The sequence below is a fragment of the Arvicola amphibius genome, chromosome 6 (assembly GCF_903992535.2).
Source record: "Arvicola amphibius chromosome 6, mArvAmp1.2, whole genome shotgun sequence".
In the NCBI taxonomy this organism is placed as follows: Eukaryota; Metazoa; Chordata; class Mammalia; order Rodentia; family Cricetidae; genus Arvicola; species Arvicola amphibius.
Genome location: NC_052052.2, coordinates 101,276,344 through 101,291,532, shown reverse-complemented (window position 1 = coordinate 101,291,532; position 15,189 = coordinate 101,276,344). Strand labels below are relative to the sequence as shown.

The 15,189-nt window shown below is 42.8% G+C and overlaps 1 protein-coding gene across 4 annotated transcripts in view; it reads right to left on the bottom strand.

Annotated features, from left to right (window-relative positions):
• Bend7 (BEN domain containing 7) overlaps nucleotides 1-15,189 on the bottom strand; it is an 84,171-nt gene that overhangs the window by 66,673 nt on the left and 2,309 nt on the right. For 3 of the 4 annotated variants that reach the window (XM_038334701.2, XM_038334702.2, XM_038334705.2), the window contains exon 2: nucleotides 14,751-14,834. The exons of the other annotated variant lie outside the window; for it this stretch is intronic. In XM_038334701.2, the coding sequence (XP_038190629.1) occupies nucleotides 14,751-14,834 (84 nt within the window). The remainder of the gene's footprint in view (nucleotides 1-14,750; nucleotides 14,835-15,189) is intronic. 4 annotated transcript variants of the gene reach the window in all.

Here is a 15,189-nt window from a genome sequence, read left to right as displayed (position 1 = left end):
CAGGGAGTGAAACAGACCAAAGTACGTATAAACTCCACGAAGGCTGTGTTCATCACGACCACATTCTTACTGGATCACCAGGACCTACAACTGCCTGGCTGGTTTAAGGCAGGTAATAATTATGAGTGAAACAAATGCAGATTTAGTTAAGTGAAAAAAATTGCAACACATGATATGATGTAATTCAATTTTCTCTCCTGGTAATGCACACACATTTACAGACACGTATTTCCACAAACATTATTATTAACACTGAGGGTGCAATGGCGATTGGATCCTTTATGTTTTACCCCCATTTCCAGCTTCACAAACTTTAAGTTTCAAAAGAATTTTCAAATATGCATTACTTTTTTGAAAAAAAATTACACACACACACACACACACACACACACACTTGGTACTTTTGGTATAAGGCAACCAGTACGTAGAATAGCTCTGGGAATAAAAACATCACAATGGAGTTAGGCAGAAAAGACTGACGTGGCTAGGGAACAAAGCAAAGAGAGCTGGGAAAGAACGGTTCTGGGGAGTTCTGTAGTTTGCAGCTCGTGGAATATGTGCTTGAGATCACCTTCCACTGAAATCCCACAAAAATTGTGTGATTTATAAAGGAATTTATATGCATATAGGGGAAATAATGCTTAAGCTACTTTCTGTATAACTTTTACTATGTCATAGGCCAGGAGTTCTCAACCTGTGGTCACAACCCTTTTGGGGGTTGCCTATCAGATATCCTGCATATCAGATATTTACATTACGATTCATAACAGTAGCACAATTAGTTATGAAGTTGCAATGAGAATGATTTTATGGTTGGGGCCACCACAACATGAGGAACTGTATTAAAGGGTCACAGCACTAGGAGGGTTGGGAACCACTGTCCTAGGCCCTCTAGCAAGTATAATCTTCGGGAGTTACATCATAATATTACCACCTAGAATGTGCTGAAGAGCATTCATGGCTAGCCTGAGACGTACAGTGGCAGCAGAATCAGGCACACCTGCTCAGCCGAGAATAAGCTGAGAGTTTCCAACTCTGGTATCTGACTTTCCTCAGGAGAAGCTAGCGGATGCGTTAGAGAACTGAACTGGATGGAGCCAGGGTCTAGGTCCATGTGTTTCACTCAAGTAGACAGTGAAAGGCAGAGGGGCTCTCTGTCGAGGTCATGCTGTGTGGTATCCGGGAAGTTGCTGTCACATAATCCGGATGTAGCTTAGCACGTTGACGACTTTTATGTCAGCATACATGGTGGTAGCAATGGACTCCTTAGAGGAGCATCTTTATGGGTCTGACTTGGCTGTGCTACTCCAGACTAAGAACAATGAGGCTCATGCATTTCCTTTTAAATTAGAAACTTGATTCGTATAAACCTGTTAGTTTTATGAAAGACAAGTGCTTTATTGGTAAAAGTAGAATGAATCTGAGTGTATTTATGTGAGTTATTCTATGACCTACATAGAAAAACACTGATAATACAATAGGACAAAAAATAACAAGATTGTAGATTAAGAGCTGTCTCCAATTCACAGCACTGCAAAGGCAAAACAAACCAAAAGCAACAATAAACTCACACACAGAATCAAAATGAGATGCTTCTGAATACCTATAGTAATGTAAATAAAAACCTTGCCTTCAGTCAGTGAGATGAAATATTCATAACTTACTGTTTGGAAAGAGACAGTCTTTTCAATATAATTTGAAATGCTGATCCTCTAATCTACTGTACAGAACTCTTCTGACAAAGCTCTAATACACAGTGCAAATCTCTGTTTCCCAAGATGTTAATTTCCATATCGACACCATGGGTCAGCTAAATGTGAACATGACTGAGTATTGGCTGTATTACATTTCTTCAGTAATTAAAAAAATCAAAATATTGCAAGTTAGATACACATGCTGTTACAGTTTTGTTTTCAATGTAAATAATAGAGATGATGATGAGAACAGGTCACATGTGCAGCCTTTTCCTTTAAAGATCTCATGAATTCGGGTAGCCTTGCATCCAGAGGCACCTGGAGTGACAGCCTAGGAGTGAGGCTAGTGGAAATCCCTAGAGTTAAGCAATGGCAGCTTAGGTGAGGAGCTTCCCAACTTCATGGCAGGGTTCAAGTAAGAAACATGTCCATGACAACCTAGAACATGGATAGCATGCACACAAATGTGATGACAGTTTCATGAATTTCATTAATTCATTATGCTTGCATGCAACGCACTCTGACATTTTCTATTTATTTGTTTGTTTATTACTACTGTTGCTGCTGCTGCTAGTTACTGTTCTCAGTGCTAATGATAATCCATTAAATTGATATCACAACCCATTTCTATGTCAAAACCACTGGTATGCAAAGCACTACCTTTGATGCCTTAGTTTTTCAGAACACCTGTTCAGGTGTCTTCCTGCCCTCCACATTCTCTCTGGAGTGAGTGATTCTCTCTAGTCTCCACTAACCACGTGTGTACAGAACTCCGGTGCACATTTCACTTCAGGGTCCCACTTATTCCATTGTGTATTAGACAACCTCTCTTAGACATGGCAAAATCAATCTTAACAGCATATCTCCAGCTTTATGTTGCTATAACTGTGCCTATCTCCAAGTCTTAGTAAACTTAGCCGTTCAAGCCAGAAACCGGGGAACCATTCCTCTTCTCCTCCACTCCTCCAGCCGCTGGATCACTAAGCTCTGTTTCTTGTCATTTCTCAGTTACTTTAGGATGCTTCCCCATCACTACTACAACTTCATTCCTATTATTACTCGAGGCTTCTACCCTAAAGCCTCCGCACCACCCTTCTCCACCCTGACTTTAGTGGGCTCTTTCAAAAATGCAAATCTAATTATTCCACATCCTGCTATGAAATGCCAAAACCTTTAGAATGAAGTCCCAGATCCTCAACATGGCTCACTAGCCTCCCTGTCTGGCCTCCTTGCTCCTTTCTGGAGTTTTGGTTCCTGCCACCTCTCTCCTGATATCTACGGCAGTAGCATTCAGTCTGGAGTCTTGGTTCCTGCCACCTCTCCCCCAGTGTCTATGGCAGAGGCATTCAGGTCTGGCTGATCACTAGGATCACATAGGCAATGTCTGTCTCCCTTCAGAACAATTCAATCAGAATCTAATTAGTTAGTAACTGTCACAGCCAGCCAGCAGGCCCACGGCTTTATGTATAAAATGAAGGCCTTCCAGCAGTTCTGAAGCTCCTCCATGTTTCTGTTCCTACTATGCCATCATCTCTCTGAATACTCAGCCCCTTGGATAAAATATAAGATAAAACATAACACATCAGAGCAGGGCAAAATAAACACACAGAAGGACAAGAGTGCAAGGAAAGACACGAGAAACAAACACAGACGCAGAGACCCACTGGTTTGCACACACCAGAATCGCTTAAACAGCTAAACGGAAAGAAAAGGCCCCTTTCTAAAGGGCCATGTTCTGAGTACCCCGGAGTCTCTGCTGCTCCGAGTACCCACAGTGCCATTACTTCCCTCATCTCAACCCAGTGGGTGAAACATCTCTTAGCCTGACATTAGTGGCGGTTCAATAGACAGCCACACAATGAATACAAAATAAATTATATTAACAGATATGTTAGGAAGATTTAGTCAAGGAAAGCTTTTAAAAACCGACCTGTAAGAAGTAAACTACCAGGGGCTGGAGAGATGGCTCAGCGGTTAAGAATTAACACTGATTGCTCTTCCAGAGGACCCAGGTTCAATTCCCAGCACTCACATGGTAGCTCACAATTGTAATTCCATTTCTAGGGGACCTAACACCCATGGCAAAATATCAATGCATAAAAAACAGATTAAAAATTTTTTTAATTGAAAAAAAAGTAAGCTGGCAAGTGTGGCATCTTCGAAAGAACTTCTTCCTATCGAGCAAGCACGGGGTGACAAGCAGGACCACTGGGTACCTCTGCCCAATCTTGTCTTACGGAAGGAAGCTTTTCCCAAGGGAAGTATCTATTTCTTCTCCCTAGTGAAGAAATAGATCCATCCAAGGTGGAAGATGTCAGAAAAAGATCCCTCTACTTGACAAATGAAGAATGGCCAGAGTAACCCAGGGAGAGTGGGGTCATGAGAGGGCACACACGGCTGCTGTGTTCCCTTCCGGAGGAGCATTCAAAGGAAGAACACTGAAGTTGTGGGAAATCCTAAAGCTGTGTTCTGTGGCTGCAGCTCCCCAGCCATGGTCCATGCAGTGCATACTAAGGTGCCCATTAAAGTCTTGCTGTAATCGAAAAAATTATATATGTGCGATGAGAATGAGAGAGTGTTAATGGAAGAGCCTTAAGTTCTGCCTCCTCTGACTTTGTACTTTTTAGTTGTATCTTAACCTTGCATTTTTGTGGGATTCTGTACATTTTATATGTAGGCGTGAAGTCATGTTTGAGATATAATTCCATTAACCACACATGCAACTTCACAGTCTATTATGTTGCATCCACTTTTTCTGTAAAAATAAATTGTTAAGGATATTATTCCTGGAACAGAATAAATTCTTGGAATTACTGAGTAACTTATGTACCGTACCACTGTTCCAAGAACACATTACTTATTTTATCATGACAAAGTAAAGTTATTAATCTTCTGGCTTCCACTTCAACAATGAGAAATGCTGTAAGATGCACAGACACCTGCATTCCATTTCAGTTCAACTTTATGTCGTCCATAAACATCTCTGTTTTGGACACCTCATCCAAACAAATGCTCACAGCATACTCCATGCAGCACTCCATTTTATGAAACCATAAAAGTTCCTTGCTGTTAATTACAGAGACAAATGTCTCATCACACATTTGGTTACCAGATAGCATAATTAGTTTTCTCCATTAACCTTTCAGATATAAAATTTGATTTCCAAGTAAAAAACATTATAAAACCCTTGGAACTCAAATAACACAGTATACTTGTGCATGCTTGGAAAAAAATGTAATACTCAGAGAACAATTTTATGGATTCTTATTTACAAGGATACTGATTGTCTGGAATAGGGAAGAAAATCTGTCTCAACTTTGCAATGATTTTAAGTACATTGTCAAGTACACATGTAATAAGCCGTCCTTTGTACAGAAAGGAGGCACAGTAACCTGACCATCAACAGAATGTGCCCTCCATCTCTCTCTGTTCATCACAGCCTCTCATTTGTGAGACAGAAAGAGAAGGATAAGACAACAGCCAAACAACCAAGGCAAGAGTTCTCAGTCAGCTGATGGGAACGGGGTAGTGCCGTGCCCCACAACAAGGTTTCCACCAAGACAGCACATATGAAACGGTGGACAGCGAGACTGGATCAGACCAGTGTTGGAGCGTCCTCGCTTTGTAACTAAGTCCTATGACTGCCACACAACGACAGACCTGCCTAGTGCTGCACAACTGTAGGGTTTCTTTTCTTTTCTTTTCTTTTCTTTTATTTTCTTTTTTTTTTTTGGTACAAAGCTAAATTGTGCACAAAGCTAAATTGTGCACAAAAGACTATTCCACACCATGGCCTGCTAAGGACTATGCTGTAGGTCACATATGTAGGAGGCACGTTTGATTGTTATATCATGTGGACAGGATCTACTGACATGTATGTGTATTTATGCTGCCAACATGTTACAGATAGAATGAAGACCTCCTGCACTGCTGCAGGGAACATTCCTGTGCAAGAAGCCGTCTCTGCTCAATGTGTTGTTTCACTCAGATTAACTGACAATTGGTAGGAAATTACAGTTAGCATGCTTCAATGTGGTCCTCCTTCACTCAAGAATGGTTATTAAAGCTGGTGGTGGTGGCACACGCCTTTAATCCCAGCACTTGGGAGGCAAAGGCAGGCGAATCTCTGTGAGTTTGACGCTAGCCTGGTCTACAAAGCGTGACAGTCAAGGCTACACAGACAAACCCTGTCTTGAAAAACCAACCAACCAACCAACCACCAACAACAATGGTTTATTAAGAGTCTGTCCTGTACCAAACATTGCAATAAGGAAACAGTAAGCATTTAAAATCAGAAGTCTTGCCCTTAAAGAGACTTAAGATGAACCTGGAATGATAAATAAAGGAGGACCACACAGAGGATGGAAGAGGTCACTCCAGACTGAGACCAGCAGTGGATAGCTCAGGATAGGCACTGCAAAATTTCAGGGGCACCCCCCAAGTGGTGTGAGTATCTAAAGCCATGGCAAACACACAGGGTCACAAACAGCATCCTGTTTCAGAGAGATAGGACAAGAATGGTGGGCTCTTATTAACCTAGTGAAATAGGAAATATACATAATTAAAACTAAACATCCCATTGTTGGGGTTGACATATTTTACTTGTGAAATGAGAGGTCCAGTTAGTTACTAAATATATCACCACGATAAGAACTTTTAAGAGGTCAAACAGTTGAGTAACAAAGTTTTAAATTGGAGGTTTCACTTCAAGCCAAGTTTAAAATCAGACTTTTTTTTTCCTTCATTCACCAAACAGCCGCTGATGTTCTGGGCAGAGCTGACCCTTAGTCTCCAATGTAGCAGGAGAGGTCCATGGATAAAGTACTTAAGTTTCTACTTTAATAGGGGTCTCAGGAATGCTGCAGGGCAGAGGCAGGAGAGTGTGTGCTGACCGCATAGAGGAAGCTTCAGGAACGGCAGAGAGAACCTGTGAGAGAGGAAGATGGGTGGCAAGGTGCACGGCCTACAGTTTGAGGAAGCAGGCCCCTTGTAAGAGTGAAAAGTGGCTGGTCCTGCTGAGTGTAGGGGCTGAGAATAAATGGGAAGGAGACACAGTTTGTGAGGTGGGCCGTGCCATGCAAAGGAGTGTGGGCCTTAACAAGAAGGCATTAAATGATGGGCAGTGTCAGACAGGGTAGCAAGCCAAAGTGTGTGGGATACTAGCAGGAAACTAAAGGTGTCTCCTGGATCAGCTACTCCATGGTTGGGTTTCTGGCATGCCCATGCTGTCTCCCCGGTGCTGCTGCTGCTGCTGCTGCTGCTGCTGCTGCATCCCTTTCTAGGTTGTTTTCTCTCCAATAATCTGTTACTTACAAGAATAACAGGTTTCCTGTATCAACATCCTAGGTCTATTTTTAACTTTAAGATGCAAAATACAATGCTCCAGAATCTTTACTTTTCTTATAGAAGTTCATAATACTTTTTTTTTTTTTTAGTATAAGCATATTGCCATGGGAAGTGGGAAGGAGAAACTATCAATGTGTCTTGGACTATACCCTTCAAGGACATTTTATAATGACTGATTCACAACCGGGGTAGGAGAAGTAAATGTGACATCTCCACTTCTCACCTAGACAGCAGTTGTTGAAAGACACGGTGTCTACGTGTGACTGCAACCTTCCTCAGGACAGACACTGCCCCGTGTGGGTCCTCAAGAGTGGACGCAGGTGATGTCAGTCTCACCTATCCCTTGTAGGGCACCCCAGGAAGGTGTGACTTGAGTGGCTGTGCTCATGGCCTCTCTTCCCCCAGAAATGTAACGGATGACAGGCTTATTGTTGGGATTGTACAATGTACGGCTTTATTTTAAGTAGAAACCTGCTTAGTGTAGACTCTGAGAACTAGACAGAGTCAGACCCAGTATTAATGGGTAAGTATTATCTAGGGCACTTTGCCTCTATAAAATGATTCCAGTGTCATGGCAAAGGTCAACACAAGCAGATCACATGGCCTTTCAATTTCAGTTTTCAACATGATCTGACTTTTACTTCCAAGCTTCTCTCCTGTTTGAACTTTTCTGGACTTTTAAAAAGAAAATATTACAAATTGTATCTCACAGACGAACATTGGAAAGCCCAAATTTTAGCTTTAACATGTGTGGTGGTTTGAATGGTAATGGTCACCCACAGACTCATATGTTTGGAAGTTTGATTCCCAATTGGTGGACTGTGTAGGAAGCATTAAGAGCTGTGGCCTTGTTGGAGGACTGAGGGTCAGGATGTAAGCTCTCAGTTACCGCTCCAGTGCCATACCTGCCTGCCACTATGCTTCCCGCCATGACGACCATGGACCAACCCTCTGAAACCATAGCAAGCTCTCAATTAAGTACTTTCTTTTTTTGTTTGTTTGTTTTTCAAGACAGGGTTTCTCTGTGTAGCCCTGGCTGCCCTGGAACTCACTATGTAGACCAGGCTAGCCTTGAATTTAGAGATCTGCCTGCCTATGCCTCCCAAGTGTTGAGATTAAAGGTGTGTGTCACCATCTCCCAGCTAAATATTTTCTTTTTTATGAGTTGCCTTGGTGATGGTGTTTATCACAGCAGCAGAGAGTAACTAAGATAGCCTGTTAGAATACAAGCACCTCTTCAAAGAGGTTCCGTGAAACACTGAAGTCTGGTTTATCAGCTGATGCAAAAGTTGCAAAAGAGTAGTGCATTTTAAGATGATTCTTCTTCAGTATGATGTAACAGTGTCTGATACATCCACATATTAAATGAGAGTCCCAAGACTTCCCAGGTAAGCACCATTATAAACACAGCACTATACTGAGTGCTTCTGAGGATCTGAAGAGGAATCCAGGTCATGCTTGCCTCTAGGACTGGACAAGCGACATCAGGACAGATTAGGAGAGGTAGTGAAAACAGACAAGCAGTTTGATGCGACAACTTTTAAAAACAGGGCTGGGGAAGGATCTGCTCGGTTTCTTAGACCACAATAAAGCCAGGCACAAAAATAAAGACGAGGCAGTGCATGGCAGGTACTGGGTTTTTCTGTGTTTGTTGTTTTGTTTTTTGTTTTTTCAAGACAGGGTTTCTCCGTGTAGCAGTGCTGACTGTCTTGGGACTCCCTTTGTAGACTAGACTAGCCTTGAATGAGAGATCCATCTGCCTCGCCTCCCGAGTGCTGGGATTGAAGTCAGGCGCTGCCACTGCCCAGAAAGTACTGGAAAGGACTGATGTTGATCTTCAGTAGTAAACCATTCAAAAGAAAAACACTTTGAATTTGGACGGAGCTAGGGAAAAGGAATAATATGAATTAAGAGCACAGTGCCTTCCAGTTCGAAAGGATGTGATTTAGGACTCCATATGCTGAAGAAGAATCTGATGAAGTAGCTTGGCAGGCACTATTACTCCATCACAGGAGATAAAGAAAATTCCTCAAGAGCTTTATTCAAGATGCCATTAATTGTTTTAATTTTATTTTTTAAATGTGTGTGGGTGTTTTACCTGCATGTATATCTGTGCACCACATGCATGCAGCATCTGTGGGAGCCAGAAGAGGAGGTGAGATTCCTGGAACTGGAGTTACAGATGACCATGAAAGTCGTGGGTGCTGGGTCCTCTGCAAGAGCAGCCCATGCTCTTAAGTCCTGAGCCATCTCCTCAGCCCCTCAAGGTGCCACTGACTGCTAACCGGAGATCGAACTGAAGTTTTTTGAACCTAGGTCTTTTTCTCTGCTCTACTATAAAATGAAAAGGCTTGTGGCCAAGGCAATACTGGAACTGAACTTTAAACACCATCAGGACAGATAGTATGTCGTTAGGAGCCTGGACAGGGGACAAGGCTTGGTAGAGGAGAGTGGAGACTGCAGAAGCAGCCATGATGAGAAGGCAGAGACAAGAATTTAGGCGTTTCAGGGGCCAGTTTGACATAGAACATTTTTTTTCAGTGAGAGTAAGACAGAAGAGAAGAATGGAAAGGTAAGCTAGGAAGACAATGGACAGGAAGATGAGGAGGATGAGCCATGCTCTCTCCACGAAGCAGAAGCAGAAAGAATCTGGCCAGACCACAGTCAAAGCCAGCTCGTTACTGGCTCCATAGCTCGGGGTGAGCAAATACTTCTATAGACCCACTTCTCTCATCTGCAAATGGAAACGTCTTCTCAGAAGCATTGTGAGTTCAAACAGGAAGGCTTGGAAGTGCTCAGCACACAGGAGACAACAATCCTCTCTTCCTCAGTGGTTTATGAGCTCCTCCAACTCTTAGCAACAAATGACCTCATATTTGGGGTGCCCATCTTCATCTGAGGCATTTGGAGGCAGGGAGGTGCTGGCAGGACTGGACTATGGATGCTGAATGCTCAGTTGTAAGAAACAAACTGGAGTCTACAGTCCCTGCAGAGAAGAGTCATTCAGTCAGAATAGCTCACCTGAGCAGAGTGGGGGTGTGAAGAAAGGAGTAGAGGCAAAAAAGACCTCAGAGCAGGTGTCAAGAGCCCTGATTTTAAATAGGATCAACTGCTAACTACAGTACAGCTTTACGCAAGTCACTTTTATCTATGAGATAAGCCTCTCATTTGTAAAAAAAAAAAAAAAAATAATGGAGGAAGACCAAGGTCTATTTCCTAGTCTAGCAGTGGTAGTAATTATGTGATTAGTGAAAGCAATGAGATAAGACGAACTACAAATGCCCCCAGCTCTAGGTGGCCAGCAGCAGCTTAAGAACCACCAAGTCTGCATGCAAAGCTACAATATATCTACTATACACAGGTGACTTTCTAACAACGCAGCAGGTTGCAAGTGCTTCTTAAGTCTTTTGGGGAGGCTAGAATATAATCACATTTTGCTACTGATTGCAGTCTTAGAAAACATGGGGTTCCGGGTTTACTTAACAATGACCGCAGCAACTCCAAGCTAGAGACTCAGGATTATAGGGCGTGTGAGGTTCTCTTGGTCTCCATCACCCTTCTTGGAGCAGCTCTGCTTTCCTTCTGTCAGCAGTACATGCTGGGGGCCCCCCGCAGGGGAGTGCATCTGAATAAGCATACCATGTGGTCAAGGGCAGGATTTGAGGGGAGACACTGGTTTACACCCTAGTCCTCCCACCGAGCAACTCTGTAAACTCTCAGATTCTCCTAGGAAAAGGAATGACAGTACTTTTATCAGGACAATGAATGGAATAACATACGAAGTTCTTAGCATTATATTGCATCTGGCTTTTGCTAAGTGGTTCCTACATCTGCCATATTCCTAGCACACAGAGATGCTCCCTCACTATACCGTCAAGGAAGAGAAGCACTCATGTGATAAAGGGCAGCTACAGAGACTGAGAGGGAGAAACAAAGCATTTTAGATCCCAAATGCTAGTAAGGGTTCTGCCTTTTTCTGTTTTCTTGATTCCTTTGACCCTAAAGTTACATCAATTCTTGGCATGCTATATGATGAGCCATCAAAGGTTCTTTCCTTTTGGTGTGGCCCCAGGTAGTACTTTTTGAGGTGGGACCCAGGCTACTCAAGTGGCTGTCCCGGGGAGGAACACTTCACTGTGGTCAAGGACTAAATTCCTAGCTTGAAGAGGTGTGTGGAATTCTTCTGTGTTCTCTTGAGCAAGCTTCTGGAGCCCGCGGTAGCAGAAGTTCTCATTAAGAAAGAGATTACAAATTCAGAGATCTGGACACCAATCAAACAGCATCACTACTGAACCATGTACTTCATCTGCTGAAACCTATGTTATTGAATGAAATATGAAAAAGAACAATACAAACAGGGATTGGCAAAAATGCAATTAGAGCTCAAGAAATATTTACTACTTGAATGAAGTAACGGGACTTGAACACCTGAAAAAATATGCCTCAGATTTCTGTGCCACAAGAGTAAATGAAAATCTAAAGTATAAAAAGGGACTTCGCTTAATTTATGTATCACTGTTACAAAGAATAAATTGTCTCATTAAAAAGTTTCTTCTTACTAGCAGAAGCCTCAATAATCCCTGACTTGGTTTGGCAGAGAGGAAGTTAGGTTCTGCCACAAGCGGCCTTCCTGTCACTCTGAGCTTTACTCCCATTATTATGGGATGAACAACTGCCCTGATCATTCTCAGATAACAGAAAACACTCTCCAAACTAAAGTGCAACACTCACTTAAGGTCCAACCGTAAAGATGCCTATCTGCTTATCACTCTGTGCTGGCCAGTACCACCCTTCCCACTAGGAATCTTCTGCTTATGCAAATCTCTGTAGTTCAAGGTCTAGCTCCCCACCCTACCCTTCTACCTAGCTCTTGCTCCTTTTCTCTGTTCCTTTCCAACTGCCATTTGATTACTGTTCTGGAAGAGAGAGACTGGCAGTGGAGTGTTTGCCCCAAGCCTTATCAAAAACGAGGATGGTGACATGGTTACAGATGTGCTGTCGGGGGCAGATGAGAACATTTGCATAAAGAGCCTTGCACGCTCCACTCAAACAGCCACTGTTGTGATGGCTGCACAGTGAACCTCATTGCTGCCGGAACGGTCTTATCCCTACATCCCCCAAAGGACATTAGTCCACCGAGCAGGGCCCCTGTCCTGTTCATTTCTGATCCCACTCACATTCCAGGAAAGGGGCTCAGCTCACAGTATTTCCTCACAGAAACACTTGTTGACTTGGATAAATAAGTTGTTTTCCTTCAAACAGTGCTCAAATCTTCACTGTAGTTTCATAGGGCTGCCTTCAGAAAGTCAAAGTCCACAGGGTAAAGTTACCTCTTATAACCCTTAATCAAATCAAAAACACGTGAGTAATTCCCAAAGCACTCACACAAGCCATCATTCTAGGGAGCTACTTTACCACACTGGATATATTACATTAGTTAGCTGCCTAAAAATATTCCAAAGAAATAGATTTGATGTGGGAAGCTCTGCCAAACTCTAGGGGTACTCTCTATTCCCCTGAGACACATATTTAAATCTTATAGATGCAGAGTGTTACAGAGAACGCACGTTTCTGAATAGAGAAAGTCTTATGTCAATTGGGAGCTATGCACTAGTTCTTTCTAGGTATATAGGTAGTTCTTTCTACAGGTATATAGTTAGTTCTCAAGTACTTAAGTACCAGACTCTCCTAGATCCACACCCTAGGTAATATTAGGAAGAGGTTACAGCAATTTATGAAAGAAGCCATATAAATCTATGTTTTAAGAAGAGTAACATAAACTGTAACACAGTGAACAACAAAATCTTTAATTTCAGATATTATCTGGAGCCTTTTCTTGCTCTAGAAATCATGTTTCCAAATCATGTGCACTTCTTAATTGACCTGGAGGGCCTTTGGGAACCATATCTGATCTTCCCCAGAAGAGGTACTTACTCATCTCTAAGCTCTTGCTGCCAAACGCCTTCTACAAACCATCTTCAAGATGAGCCCCACTCCACACCTGGTTCTTTAAGGGTATTCTTTTAGCTTCAGTTCAGATAAGGAAGAACATTTGCCCTGTCCAAGAGCTTGCATCTTACTGATCCCACCCCACTCTTCATTGTTCTTCCAGCCTCGCAATTTGATTACTATCTAACATCACCACTATTCTTCAAGCAACTAATAGGAATGAGTTTACCGGAGGCCTTTGCTGCACAAGAACTAAGTCCAGAACATGGTGTTCCACTTACATGAGAAATGTAAAATTTCTAGCAGAAGGCAAATTCATTTTCTCGAGTGGTCCTTAAAGGACTCATCTGACCTAGGTTAGCACTCTGAAGAGATCCCAAAAGGAGACACATCTCTTTCTGGGCCACAGCGTCTCTCTTGATTTTGGTGTTCAGTGCTCACAACAGTCAACAGGGGTGGTGCTGGCCTTGGGAATATTCTGTCTTACTATGATGATCCTTATGGTAGGAACTGCTCATGTTCCCCGATTTCACCTTTCTACCTGTGACTTCTGCCTGGCCCTTTGCACCTCTGCTCCCTTTCTCTTCCTTTGACCAAAACAGAGAGAAAACACACTACACTCTCCAGACGTTAAAATGTTTCCATCAGAAAAAAGTGCCAATCTGGGTCTACGCAGCAATTTAGCCACAGGTATACCCATCCCCAGTCACTGGGTAGTTCTGGAACTTGCTCTCAAGCCCTCGCACCCTGGCTTCCTCACATGGCCTGCTTCCTGGCTATGCAGCACCTGGCCCTCAACCTACTACTACCTGGGGTTGTGGAGTCCAGGACGGGCAAAGTTGAAGCCAAATGTCACTGTTTACCCCATACTTTGCCTGGTTAGTACTTTGGGAGGAAGCATCCTAGACAGTTTGATTTGGGGCCCAAAGGCTGTAGATACCAACTGACAGGCAAGATTCTACATGTATGTACTTTATGCCCACACTGCACCTGGCAAACAGGCTATGGCACTTGTCAGAAGGGTTGGAGGACGCTGCCTTTGGTCTGTCTGCCCCTGAGGTAGACAAACCAGGAAGGATGGCAGCAGGTGAAAGGCCTCTTCTCTCTGACCACAGATGTCAGCGAGAAGGACGCAGCCAGGAAACAAAACGCTGTTCGGTAGCAACTGGCACTACGAGGAGGTGGTTAGGCGGACAATCACACTTTTATCCTCCTTACGCTTTCTGACTAAAGATTTAATTTAATTTTGTCATGCCAGGATTAGCAACCAGGCCATAGAGGTGAAGGGACATTATAATAAGACAGCACATTAATCCCCTATCCCACCCAAGGCAGAAGCAAAACCAAACAAATAGCAGCTTCCTGGAAATTGAATTTCTGTTATCCAGATGTCAAAGATGTAATACCCCAATTACACAAACTATTGCCAGTGAAGCATGCCAGCGAATATGCAATGGAAATGGGGTGAGCACCAAGAGACAAAACTGCGCAGTCAGCATCTGGCTCTGTGACTGAGTGATAATTAGCACTGTGTGTAGACACTAATAAACATTTATGTCTAAAATTACAACTTTTAGCAATGTTAATAAGGGATATATTGGCAATCTGTAAAATAAAAGGTCTTGAAAAGAATGTCATACATTAAGCAGCGGCAGACATTTCCCGTTCTTACACAGTCTCTCCCCCTCTACCCTGCCCCTGAAGCTGCAAATGGCCACGCCATACTGTTTTGCTGGAAAATTCATCGACATAGGAACCTACCTAAAAAAATGGGTTGTGTCTCTTTGGTCTCCCCATTAACATCGTGGCTGAATTCTGAGATCTTATACACCTCATGGTGATAATCTGCCACAAGAAAACAACCGAAAATTAGACTTCTAATGGCTTCAAGAAGTAAGAATAAGCAGTTAAAGACTCCTGTTCTCTATATGTATAATTTATAGGTACAATTTCAAGAACTCTCGCAGAGATTGTGGTCAACGGGAACCACTCAAACTTTGCTCACTGTGAAGTACAGAAACTTGGACGATCACTCTGACTCCACACAACGGCCATGCGTGGCTAGAGTTTTCACAGTCAAGTTTGCCCTCAGATAGCAATTACCAGGTTTCTTTTCTTTGAGAGAGCAAATATATTTGTAAGAAAAAGAACAATCTTGCCAAACCTCAGGCCAGGGGAGTTTCCCAAATGTATTTCTACA